At 38.7% G+C, this 14,333-nt stretch overlaps 1 protein-coding gene across 2 annotated transcripts in view; it reads left to right on the top strand.

Moving 5' to 3' along the window:
- The first annotated feature begins 9,340 nt into the window (after window positions 1–9,340).
- Window positions 9,341–14,333, top strand: part of LOC108681374 — a 44,298-nt gene continuing 39,305 nt past the window's right edge. For both annotated transcript variants that reach the window (XR_001931494.2, XM_018170392.2), the window contains exon 1: window positions 9,341–10,210. Coding sequence is in view for 1 of the 2 variants with exons in the window: in XM_018170392.2 (XP_018025881.1) it covers window positions 10,157–10,210 (54 nt within the window). In the remaining variant the exon portion in view is untranslated. The remainder of the gene's footprint in view (window positions 10,211–14,333) is intronic.

The raw sequence follows: 14,333 nt of genomic DNA, 5'->3' as shown, positions 1-14,333 counted from the left end.
ACAACTACTCATAAAAAAGCTAGTGCAGTACTGTAAAAAAATTAGGAAACTTTAACACTCACTAAAAAATATCAGTAGCTACCAGCTACTGGTAGTCATGCACAGGCATGGAATTTTTATATATACCTATATCTACATGGCAAGCCACGACTGGATTTTTTGAGCCATGGTCTTATGGGTTTGCCAGTCATTGTTCCATTTCTTTGAGCCATGATTTCCATTTCTTTGAGACATGATTTCCATTTCTTCAAGCCCTGAATTCCACATCTCAGCCATGAAAAGCTATTTACACAAACTTGTTTACAAAGTTGTGTGTTTAATAAAACTCAGAAAACACCAACTTTAATTCCCCATAAACTAGGTAGCTGCAATAGACAAATACAAGCTGATGACGAGTTCATCACACCCGCATAACAATAGTCAAACTGCTACAGCATACCACAAAATGTATTTCTCCAGGACATAGTGGTACATAATTCAGGTTGCTTTAAATCGGCCAACACTGAGAAGAAAAAAGGCCAAAAACTCTATATATACTAATTTATTTGTAGGTTCCACTATTAAAATTCCATTTATTTTCTTTTTGCAGTATTTAAAATTTAGTTAAGAAGTACCCCTATCATAGATTTTAGCTGGCCAACACAATTGAAAAAACTAAATCACGGAATTTGTCCAGAAAAAAAAGACTGTCTGGCAACCCTGTTTAAAAACAGTACAAAAAATGAAATAATAGTACAAGATGAAGCAATCATAGTCAACGTGTTAAGTGGCACCTGAACACGTGACAATGCAGTCTGACAGTCTGACCACTCTGATGAGAATGCAACTACACAATCTTCAAGGAAACGATTTTGGTTGACTCATTACGTTCTGCAGGATATTTTGGTGGGAGCGTTGAAGCAATGCAAGCATGGAAAACTTCTACCATTAGGGCTGCGACTAGAGCTTTCCTGCCATTTCCAGAAGAGCAAGATTTCCGCCAGATAAATTACCTCCTAAAAAAAGTTCCTATCTAATCGTTACCAAAAGTGCACGATTGCCAATCGGGCCGCAAGATTCCAAATGTATTAAAAAATTGACACGGAGCCACAAAATTTCATAAATAAGTCAGAAAATTTCAATCCTGAAGTAATGCAGATTATGGAAGTTTAAAATTTTATGAAACAAAATTTTTGCAAAGAGCAAACCGCAATTTTTTTAATCAAACAAAAATACATGTATCTATGTATGACATTAGAGCCACAAGATTTCATACCTACTGAAGTTATATGATATAAGAGCCACAATATTTCAGAAAAAATAGGACTTTTCCCAACCTGGTCATGCAAGTTTGTTTAGGTAGTTAGGGTAAATGCTCCATATACCGACATCGTGAGTAATTCCGAATTTCCAACACTTCTCAACTTTTTCCTTTATATTAAGCTTTGTCTTAGTTCCACGCATGCACAGGGTGTCAGAATTACGATTTTGAAGCGCTGTCAGAAATCGGAATCAGTCTCACAATATGCCGCATTTGGTCACACACGTGTTGGAATTCAGCAATTTTGTAGATTTGAATTCTAAAGGCTTTTAAATATATATGGCAACAGTTTGTGATGTTTCATCATTGCTGGCGCATAGTGTGCATAAGTGTGGTGTTTTGAGAGTGACGTAAACCAATCAGAACTCAAGTTGCGCATATGGTGATCATCATCTTACTGATCTATTTATATCCATTTAGGATTTCTTGCTACGTCCTTGAGGTGTCAAAATATGCCACGGTGCAGAGAGTGGATGAATATTGCAAGATCTTAGGCAATGCTTCAGTAGCAAAATTTACGCCTTCAGAAGATCTTGCTGACACATTTAGATTGAAATTCTTGCATTTAATATATTTGTCAGTCTTCGGTTAACTATCAAGAAAAAAGTAAGGTTTCCAGAATCCAGTACGTTGGATGGATCAGGATGCAGTGAAGCTGTCCGGAAATCAGTTGCGATGAGTTCCTGCCAAAAAAAAAATGTAAACCAGTTTATGATTGTGTAGTGTAGTTGCAGTCACATTAGAGCAGTCAGACTGCATTATCCCTATCAAAATTTGGCGAGCCTGGTGAGCCTGAATTAGGAACCGCCTAGGACGCGGACCGAACGTAAATCAGCTTCTCTATGTCCGCTTTTTGGTCTACATTCCGATCCCCGATTCAGACTTTTTACTAAATCAAATTTTATTATTTAATACACTAGATGGTACATGCTGTAGAATAAAATTCTATTAGAAAAATATTGAATTAAAAATCTGATTATGATTATACTTTTTAAATTAAAAATTAATTTTTATCAAATTAAAGTGTATTATTAATGTACTAAATGGTACGTGCTCTATGTTTTATATAATGAAATAGTTTCCCATGTTAAACAACAAAAATTTTCTAAAAGACACAAAACGTTCGAAAACGCGGGATGGCAGACGAAATCATTCTGAATTTGAAGTGAATTTATTAAGATAAATTCAACATAATAGGGCAAAATGGAAAAAATTCAACTATGGAACGTATAAATGGGTTTTTATAATTAAAAAAAAAACACTTTCAATCATTTAAATCTCAGAATGGAATGTGAATCAAATCTATTTATTGTGAAATCAAACTAGACACAACCAAAACATTACTGTGTGTGACACCGTCTGGTAATATGTGAACATAGAAAACACAATGTGAACATAGGCAGTGGAAGAGTAGCAGTTTATCTCATAATTTTGTGTGAAATCGAAAACTTTGTTGGTGTTGTCCAATCGTGAGAATTTTTTACAAAGCTGGATGTTTTTTTTTTATTTTAGAACGTATTTATTGCGAAAATGTGTCCGCTAGCCTACAGATAAACGATGGTAGTTAACTTGATTATTCGTTGGCAACACGGGATTGGATTTCAAACCATGCGCGATTTCGGAAGCACGGCAGTTTCTAATGAGCTCAGTTTATAAATTTTCATTGCAGTGGAAGGTGGTGTAACGCGGTGGTAGGGTTGGTATTTCGATACGTTTTCTTATATTGACATGAGAATATATTACCTATACAGAATTCCACACTGAATTTAGTCTGTCTGAGTGTCTGTGAGTCTCAGCATAAATGGCTTTTCATTAAAAATTACCTGGGTAACCTGGCAACGCATCTTGAAAATGGTTGGCGAAACTCTGGGCTTAAAAACCCATATATTGGCAACGCTGCTTCCAGTTCCACCCTCTGCACCCTGGAGAATATGGTGTGTTTACCTACTGTCCTTAACCTTTTTGAGGCAACTCAGGCAACTGAGCCCTGAGGCAAGCATAGTATTGATAGATAGAAAATAGAAATCTGTACAAATTCCAATTTCTGAACTCAGTACAAGAAAATGTGACAAATTCTATGATTTATTTCATTGTGCAAATTTATTTGGTTGAGAACCTTTTTGCAAGCAAACATTGAAATTTATAGAAAATCAAATTTCTAGGGATTGACCCCCAATTCAAGAAACACTGAAGTTACACTCCCAAATGGCAATTTAGGGTAAACACGGTATATTCCGACACATTAAGGACGCATCGAGAAATGAAAAACTATAAAAAAAAACGTATGCATTACGTAAGTTCTGTTGCCTTCACATGACTCAAAACACTTCACTATGCGTCAGCAACAATGAAACGTCACAAAATGTTGCCATATTTATTAAAAAGCCTTTAGAATGGAAACCTACCAAGTCCCTATATTCCGTCACTTTGTGTGGCACAGTGGCAACATCCGACACGTGGTGAGTCGTATTGCGTCAGCGCTTCAAATTTAACTGATACGTATTGCCGACATCCACGTGTTCGAATTCCATTTGCTGTGTGAGCTGTATTGGGATACAACACGGCTTTGAATTAGAACACTAACGAATATTGAACACTACTTAATTACGTTTTAATTAACAGCTATTAGGCTTTTAATTAAGCAAACTTCAATTTTTGTACAAAGCTTTGAACGATCTGTGTGTGTCAAATTCAAGTTGTGTTGGAATTAGTTTTCATGTGTCGAAATGCAACATCTCAACTTAATCATCTATTAATTTATTTACGACTTGAAATCAGCGAATACAAGTATACATAAAGGATTCCTAATATATTCACAGACAGGATGGAATTCTAAAATTTACAGTTCATATATTATTTTGCTACACCTAGACCAGTTTTTTGATACAACATTATTTGAGGCAAAAAAATAAACTTCTTATAGGCTTAAACACGTATAGGTAAAGGTATAAAGTTTCTATAAAGTAATCACTTCACTTGGAAATGTTGCGTGTCTGCAGGGCAGCTTGCACTCAACAATTAAAATTATAAAAAGTACTAGTTCGTTAAAGATTTGTCTCTTAATGTGACAGCAAAGAACTTTTCCATTATGCACACACTAAACACGCAATTCATGGGAGCGAGACTACATAGAACAATGAAAGCAGGCTCCCGGCATGCAACTGACAGAAACGAATGACGATCGCGGATGCAGCAGCATGAGGCATAACGTTCATATGATCAATGCAAGAGAATGATTAATCATGATATTTTTGATAGAGGTTTGAAATATTTTTGGAAGCCTAAAATGTGAAGAAATTACTTTGTTACTCTGACATGGTTGATTTCAAAATAAATATTTTAATGCGAATTCATGAGAAGCAATTAAAATATATTGAATGATGTTCATTTATATTTATAGGTGGAAGTAAACAATTACAAATCGATTTATTATCCTTTAAATAAGAATCTTTGCATTGAAACATCTTTATGATGTGTCTACCACAATATTTGTATAATAGTATGGATATCAAGAGTCAAAGCCGTTAACCGATCATTAAATGGCCGCAAATATGAAGCATCGTTCTACCTATTAGGCTATTACGGTCAATAGAACCTAAATGAACTCTGTTTATCAAAAGGACAAAAAGCTTATATCAAGCTTACGTGGTAGTAACGGAGTCCAACTAATCATTCGTATTGAGCACCATCCCACACGACAGCAGCCGGGTAACTAAAGATCAGCGTCTTCAGGTCGTCTATTTATGTGCCCAACCGGTAATTTTTGCCTATATTAAATGTGAAAGAACTCCCCCACCCCTAACCCTTTCGCGAACTGTCGTCAAGGCATAAATCAACGTACAGAGATGATTTTGGTACCGTTGGATAGGTCAGAATGTCAGCTTTAGAGCGAGACTAAAAACTGAAAAAGTGAATTTTACGATTTTTGTCCCAGAAATTCGGGCGGTAAAGGGTTAAATCTCAGAATGGAATGTGAATCAAATCTATTTATTGTGAAATCAAACTAGACACAACCAATACATTACTGTGTGTGACACCGTCTGATAATATGTGAACATAGAAAACACAATGTGAACATACGCAGTGGAAGAGTAGCAGTTTATCTCATAATTTTGTGTGAAATCGAAAACTTTGTTGGTGTTGTCCAACAATCGTGAGAATTTTTTATGAAGCTGGATGTGTTTTTTTTTATTTTAGAACGTATTTATTGCAAAAATGTATCCGCTAGCCTACAGATTAAACAACTAGTTAACTTGATTAGTCGTTGGCAACACGGGATTGGATTTCAAACCACGCGCGATTTCGGAAGCACGGCAGTTTCTAATGAGCTCAGTTTATAAATTTTCATTGCAGTGGAAGGTGGTGTAACGCGGTGGTAGGGTTGGTATTTCGATACGTTTTCTTATATTGACATGAGAATATATTACCTATACACATAGTGACCATTGGAGATTTTTTAGAATCAGTTCATTTTTAATTTCCTCATTTACTCAAGACTTAAACCAATTTCTTATGTATGATAATGCTGGTATCCAGGATACTTTACTGGTCTACTTATAGGACTCAAAAATTAACTTGAGGGAGAGTCTTAAAAACTCTCTGCTTTGCCACTATGCCTATACAGAATTCTACACTGAATTACTGTCTGAGTCTCAGCATAAATGGCTTTTCATTAAAAATTAACTGGGTAACCTGGCAACGCATCTTGAAAATGGTTGGCGACACTTTGGGCTTAAAAACCCATATATTGGCAACGCTGCTTCCAGTTCCACCCTCTTGGTTCAGCACTATTTCTACCTCCAGGCTCCAGACGTGCCAAGCTCTAGCCTCTAGGTACTCTAGGGCCTAGGCTTAAAAAGTTAAAAGGAGGTTCAAACCGTTCAATCAATAATTTGATACCAAGAGAACTTAGAGAAGTTCGCTTCGTACCTACAATAGTGAAGGAACAGTCTGAACAGATCAGTTGCAAACTTGCAATTGTTAAATAAATATGCAATAAACACGAAAAATGAATACGCAGAATCACGAGAAATATACACCAGAAATTACACGAAATGAATATGAACTACCTAGGCTGAACAGGTAAAGTGATACTGGTCGCGGTAGCGAACGGAGGAGAAGTGGCCCTAGACTAGAGTCTAGACGGCGCGGATACCTGTTCGCATTCCGCAAATCTGCTTATTCTAGCAGATGTTGCCACACGCATGGTTGAATTAATACAAGGTTGACCCACGGCGACGACGATTTTTATTTATTAATTCAATAAATGAATATGACGACGATTAATTCAACCATGGAATCTCATAATAAACAATCTCCAAAGTTATAGAGTTGCAGCTACAGAGTCCCTAAAAATTTTATTACAATTAATTTTTACTTTTAATAAAGCAGAGAAATTAACTTCGTAATCAGTCTCTGCTACACCGTTGAACCGTTCTATCGAAGCTCATTGGTGAACTGTTCTTCGCTCTGGAAATTTTTACATGGGCGGATCTCACGAGACTATGAGAATCCTTAGCAGCCGGAACAATCCTACCTGGTGGCCACTGATTCCTAGGAAGGCTCACATCGACAATAAGGACTACCTCGCCTGGCTTAAGCGGGAGCGCAGCCGTGCACCACAAATTTTGTGCACCAATAAGCCCTAAATCGAACGCCTTGGATCTCTCCGGGCATCCACCAATCAGCCGTGAACCACTCGGCTTTGTCCACCTCCGGCCTTGCATAGAACCTGCGGTGCACCACCAAGCCGCGGATCAAATATGACTTCCGTATTACATCCAAGGCAGTGGTGGTCTTCGGCAGGCGACCCGCTTAAGCGAGCGTTCGATTCCGGTCCGCTTCTGTCGTTTCTGCAGGAGTACGAGATATTCCGTTCGCCATCATGACCAGAGTCTTGAAATGCCTCGTATCCTACGGAGCAACTGAAATCTAGAAGCGATTTTAAACCTACCGTCCGTTGAGAAGATATGACCATAAGGCCAGACTAGTCAAGAAAAGTACAAGAATCGGCAACAGGCCTGTCCAAGCCTATGCTTCAATGCCGACGATACTGTACTATACTATACTAGGAGAAATCAGCAAGGTATTTTACTTGCTTCCATTTACGCTTACTGTAACAGCTGTAACAGTCGCTGGGAGAAGATAACCCGGCTGGAAAAGTTGCACCAGAATAAAGGAGTAACAAATAATTGGGCGTAGGAGCATCGAGGTCGGAAGGATCGCTGGCAAATTCTTTGCTGGTCATCTTATTGTATCTAATTCAGGAGAGGAGTTATTTGTCGAATGCATAGTGAAGAAACACCATGCATAGGCGACTACCGCGGCTGACTGTCTTGATGCTCTTAACAAAATATTCCGTTTGGTGATATAGTGCCGTTTCACCCGACGGCGCATCATCTACGGCAGGTTACATAATCAGTTTTTTTTCTATCTATCGTGAGGAAAGGTTTTTACTGCGTGCGTATGCTGTTCTATGCGTTTGATACGCTGACAAAATATTAAGTGTGCTTTAGATACAAATTAATGCCCATTCTCTGAACTGCTTACAATTTGCAAAAATATGTGAAGAAAATGATCGAACTTTCAATCGACTGCTTCTGCACACTGAAGTGAGTTGGTTATCAAGAGGCGATAATTTACAGAGGTTGTATTATTCGCCATTGGAATTTCCAAAAAATCATGATCAATCACTACGCTATGAATTAAAAAGCGCAGAAGCTATTGTTTATTTACAGATAGTTATTAAAAATTAATGAAGTTCAAAATCATCTTCAAGACAAAATATAATAATCAACAAGTATAATGGGCTCTCAAGCAAAGATTGAGTTATTTGAATGTTCACTCGAACGTAAAGTTGAATTTTTTTTTAACATGTTAATGATGGAAGAATCTGAGAGCTTTTAGACAGTGGCAGAGATATACGAGTAGATTTGAAGTTCTGAATAATCTGAGAACAGACTTCAAAACACGTTACCAAGTTGTGCAAAATATATTCCCGAATGGCTTATTACTCCATTTGAAATGAAAACAGAAAGTGAGTAGAGAGTCTGACTAAATGAACATGTCGAAATCTGATGAACGTAGTTAAATATTTAATTGAAGATTGGACTCATGCCAGTACTGAAAATAACTATCCCATGAGGTTCGAGTTATCTGCCGGAAAATTTTCCTCTCATCTTTTCAGCTTCATACATTGTTCAAGCTGGTTTTATGCATGTAAATGCGATTCCAACAGAGCAGAGAAATAGAGACAAATTGGAAAAAACATGGGTAGAAGCTTATCAATTTGAAACCAAAAATCAATGAATTGATGCTGCTCATCAAGCTGTATTATCTCATATTATATCATAAAGTTCATGATTACATAGGTGAGTTCAATTTTGGAAAAATTGCGCGTTTCCTTAGCAGTTAATATTATAAAACATGTAGAGAATGCATTAGAGAATATTTTTTTATACAATTTTAGACCAATGTTTCAACTGAGAGTATATTAAGAATTCGAAATAATCAAAATTCTCTTGCCAATTTCAAGTAGGGTATTTTTTGACGTTATTTTCAGTCATGAAAAGATCCGGTCAAATGACACGATATTAGATCTTCTGTGAACAAGGCACGAAAAGATCAAGAATCGGCGACAGGCCACATCAGGCCTACGCTTCAGCGCCGACATCACTATGTTATGTTATGTCAGCGAAAACTGCCTCTTTCTCATAAAGCTTCTATTAGCAAATATGCTAACAGTGATTGAAATATGTTGTGGTTTTGAGAACAAACTTTCTGAGAACAGCTGGATTCAATATCATGGAATTAAGTTTAATAAAGAAGCTTATGAAAACTAACAACTCAACAGTATTGACATCTACGACTGCGAGACGGTGCAACTCAGGTGCACGGAGGAGGGCAGAGGCTGCCGAACGTAAGGTTGTGAGTAGCGTGATCTCAACGGTCGAGGTTGGCAACCGCATCTGCAGCGACCATCATGACTACGGCAGCCAGCCGCTGGGTAGATGCCTCACCTCTCAGTCTAGACTGAGACGTCACCCGCGTAGCTAGTGAGCGTGTGCATCTGCCAGTCACGTGGTTTCCTTCACTAGTGACTGCGAGGCTGTTGGTTAGGTGAATTATTGGATCCAACCAGCAGTAACAAAACTCACCGATAAAAATCGAAATTTAAACTCAAAATGACTTGTTGAGAAGGATTGTTAAAAAGCTTAATGCAACTAATATAACTGTTAGTAATAAAAATTTTTCATAAATATTTTTTACACAAAGTGGTTATTTTTTATTTCTCTATTCGATTCATTTAATTTGAAGGTGTTCTACTTCTTGTTTGTCATCTGGGTGAGAGTTGATGACGGCAAGCTGCGGTTGAGTGCATTAGTGGACCAGGGCGCGACCTAGCAAAATGTTTTACTTATGAGGCCAGGAGCTCGATGAGGCGTCGTCACCACCGTGGCAGCAGCCGTGGCCCAGACGGGGCCTGGGGCCCTCAAGACATCGGGCCCAAAGGTAATAGGTGCATCAGCTGACTCTACGCGACGTCAATGCGGCGCACCTTCAGAAGTTCCTCCTCCGTGTCAGGAGTCACTGGCCGAGGCACTCGGCGTCGTGCCCCTGACCGAGCAAACTACCAATTCCGCTGGGTTAGAATTATCAACAAAGCCTAATGAAAATGTTTACCTCCAGCAAAGAAATTCGAAGCGTTTGAATCCTTTGCCAGTCCAAACCGGAACAGACGAATCTTTTGGCCGTCTTAGTCGTCACGAGGAAGGTGTATCTCATGGTTTGACTCCACTGATCAGCAATACAGGCAAATGGAGACCCGCAAGATTATTGGGCATCACGGTTATCTGCATGGTTCTTATTTCCATCGTTGCACCTTGCATTACTTTCTACTTAATTTTAAAGGTGAGTATCCGTTAACTAGGCGTAACTCAGCTCTCCTTAAATTACAATAATTATAGCTTTACCTAGATATGGCCAGTATTTTTTCTTGCAGTTTTACACTCAACGCTCAGGTTGGAATGTTTATTTTCATGTTAATACATACCGACATACGTAATTACGATGAATACATATTAACCAACAGTTGACTTCTGTTGATAAAGGATGCATACAGTTATCAGCATATCCTTGGCAAAGCCTAAACCGACCTCGAAATGATGTAGTAGTCAACACTCAACGGCAGCTGGCCATGAGAGGATTTGTGGTGATACATATACGATTAGGCTATATGAATGCCAGTGTGTCTAATGCACAATACGTTATATCTAATTAAATTTTATTGATTTAACTGTATAGGCTAACGATTGAGAGGGCGCACAAAATTTTCAATGACCATTTAGAAACGTATATTCCATTACCGAGCTTTTGGAATGCGGCAGCGAGATTTTAGTCCACACTCGCAGCTGGTGTTGCTGAGCGGCAGGTCAGGCGGCGCCGTGTCAGAGGTCAGCTCGAGAAGTAGCGCAAGCAGCCTCGGTTCCTCCGACGTCTCGAGACTCTTTTGTGCTAAGCCGATCACATCACAGAACGTGCAGTGGGGCACTCAATTATTTTTCGGTTCAAATGCATAGACATTTGCATTTGTAAACTATGTCAGCTGTATATAGACTGATATTATGGTCGCGATGAGCATAAATCGCATGCTATTTCGTCGAGGTGGCGATTTTCACTCTCTTCCTAATGGCGTCATAACCGAAACTTTCTTGCGGTCTTGCTAACTTCACCTATAGCGGGAGACGAACACCTCGTCACCGCACGGCAGTTTTTGAAAAAGTAACTGAGCATCTAACATGGTAAGAGCCTAAGAGGACACATGAACATTAACCAGTACTTATTTTGGAAAATATGTAGAAGTTACATTTATATATTTAAGAATTTCATATCCCTTACTGAATTAAGTCAATTCTTTCTTCGCTTGATTTGTGCATCCCAAGTTGCGATCGAGTTCATGCGGCAAATGAAGATTTACAGCAAGTTGCTTGGGTTGACTCCAAACTCATGAAACTATTCAACAACAAGTGTTTTCGTAACTCCTCACTCGTGAGCTAAATTGGCGGATGAACTTGAAAGGATATACGCATTAGTTAATGTCGGGGGAAAAGCATTTTTACCTCGTGTAAAGAGGCGTGGAAGGAGGCCACTCCTCCGTGGCCGAGATGTTGGAGAGATTACGTAATGTTCTGTAAATTAGCCAATGATCCCTTGATGAAATTATTCGTATTTGTGAACGCCGTCTGAGGCACAAAATGCCTCACATTTGCCGACATTTGAAAGAGCGAACCGTGTAGCCATAAGAGCGAATTTTGCAGTACTACTTTCATTGCTATTTGATTAATTTGGAGTGTTTACCAACAAAAGGCTAATTGAATTTCAACTATTCCTTCAAATGATTTCATCGTTTATAATTTAGATGAATATGTGCGAGTTGATGTGCAAACGTGAGGAGCCCTTATGAACATGCGCCCACCGATCATATCAACTTAATTTTTGTTGCTCTTTTCTAATTTTATTCAGTAAAATGACGCATATGGTGCCGCAAATAACGAGTGTGTTGCCAAGACTGTGATTGTGTTCTCTCATATGCCCGGTAATTATTGTTAGTTATGCATTTATTAACATTCGTATGACACATTCCAATATTTTTCTCGCCCATCGATCATGAAGTTATTATGTGAGGTGATTTTATTTTCTGAGCTCATAATTTTTTGAAGACTGTGTGCTCAGTAATATCGGTCCAAACCTATAAATTGATCGAAGCTGAAAAGCTTCGCACCATACTTTTTTGTTTTAAATATTCACAATTGTTGGTACTTGAAAACAAGACACATTTTTTGATGGTCAGTTGCGGACGTGTGTGGTCTTTACCAGGTTAATCGAGAGCTGTGGGAACGGTCGCGAAATTGCAAAGCCTACCTAAGCCTTACGCTGACTAAGTTAGGTTCTACGCTGTCGCGACACCCGTCGGCTGGCTTGCGTGTCACAATAGTACTAAGCGGCGTACTTAGGAAAGTTCGTGCCGTAGTATTGCCGTGGCAGATCACGTGTACGATAACCTCGTTGCTGGCACCCAATGTTTCCTCTACGTCGTGGTCAGCTTGGTCTAACCGCCCTTTGTTTGGGGATGAACGAGCTCTGATCGCACGCTCTTGTGTCAGGTAACAATTCGTTACTAGCATTCGACCTTGATTATTTCCACATTAATAACTTATTTCTTCAATGATACCTTATTTGATTGGAATATTTCCATGAAATCTTCCTTAACTATTGCCCTCTCCCTATTTACCCGTTAGCGACTCACGTTGTGACGTGAGCTTAGCATAAGCTATATAATCTTGCACTTAAGCAGTAAATGCGGTCAGGACAGAGAACGTTTGCAGATATGTTCAGACACAATACCATTAGAGTTGCGAGCCTATGACAGAAAGTTGTAATCCAATACTCCGATTTATATTCCCATAAACTTTAAATAACACTGCATTCATCCCCACGATGTGCCTCATTATTGTCATTAATCCTCGTGACCGCTATCACCGCCTCAACCAACATCAGGTAATATATATAGGTAAATATTAAGTGAAGGGTGTGACAGAAAACGCACCCTCTTACACTTATAACGTTTCATAAGATTTGGGATGATGTTGATTAGGCATTAGTTGATCTTGACGTTTTCTCAAGCATTGTAACCTCTCTTATAAGTAGAGATTCTAATACTTGTGCAATAAAATGAGATTATCTGGCAAATATGTGTATATATATATATTTAACGCCATGATGCATTTCTAAACGACATAATTTTTCCGACGTTACTCCCTTGTAACAATTATCGTGTTTTTTTTAAGCTGCCACAATGTGGCATCTTAAAAAAAGCGTACACATGTTGTCCGTTCCATGTTATTTGATCAGTACTAGGGCACGATGTTAGTTTTGTGTGCATTGCTCGTCTCGAAGTAGGGCTATTCGCCAGCTCTCACAGAAATGCCGTGAGAGATCTCGAATCGCTAAAATTATGGACATTTTTTTCGAGTTATATTATAGATCGGATCGGAATATGAAACGAGTCCTAGTCGGGAAAGAAATCTCGTGGCAGCCAGTGCTTAGTCATGTGATCCGATCACAGCTCTAAGCTCTCAGGCGTCTCGTGTAGAAACTGCGAGAATCAGCATCTAATGAGGTCAAATCTGATGAAATAACATCAGCCCAGGCTTCTTATTAAGGAAAATTTGGGACAAAAAGATTTCAAATAAAAAAACTAAAGTTGCGAACATAGTTTTTATTTGAAGTTTGAGCTTCCACATGAAATTGTGATATCAACTTGCAACAAAAGAAGTCTATTGCTAACCAAATTGATTAGGAAACGGAACGTGCATCTATTACTTACATTGTTCCCTTCTCCCGCCCTCTGCGACATATTTTAAATCTTATTTAAACATCGCAGGTTTGAGCCCTTTAAACTACACACCGAACGCTGAGTCGCTGACGCCTTCTGTTAATACACTTTTAGGTCTAGACGAAAAGCCGGCTATGCTTGGACGATTATTTTGCTCATATCGCTGCGTTCCATCCGAACGTAATAGATTTTTATCCCAAACCCTTCACTGTTGAAAAAAGAAACTCATTTCGATTCAAGTTTTGATAAATTATTGCCATTTACATTTGGCATGGCATATAATTTCTTCGGGATATAACTCGAGTTCAAAGAATGCTAGAACGAGCATCTAGCAATGCTCCATATGATGTCAGCTCGGCTAAGCTGCCCCTCTTACTCATAATTACTGGGAAAAAATAAATGAAAACATCATGCGTGAATATTATTTAGCCCAATTACAAACATTTCCATTATATATTCTCATTTCCTGAACTTCTTTGAATTAAGTGACTGCCTTTTTTGTAGCACACCACAGCTTTCCTCGATCAGACCCGCAGCCGAGCTCCGCAAATTCAGTTCAGATAAGAGCGAGCCGTGAATTTTCATACGGCGCTTTTGTTATAGAAGTGCGCGAGAGAGGCGTGCAATTTGCGTCTCGCG

Source organism: Hyalella azteca, unplaced genomic scaffold (assembly GCF_000764305.2).
Source record: "Hyalella azteca isolate HAZT.00-mixed unplaced genomic scaffold, Hazt_2.0.2 contig13313, whole genome shotgun sequence".
Taxonomy (NCBI): Eukaryota; Metazoa; Arthropoda; class Malacostraca; order Amphipoda; family Hyalellidae; genus Hyalella; species Hyalella azteca.
Note: the sequence above shows the minus strand (reverse complement) of the source record. Positions and strands in the feature narration are given on the sequence as shown.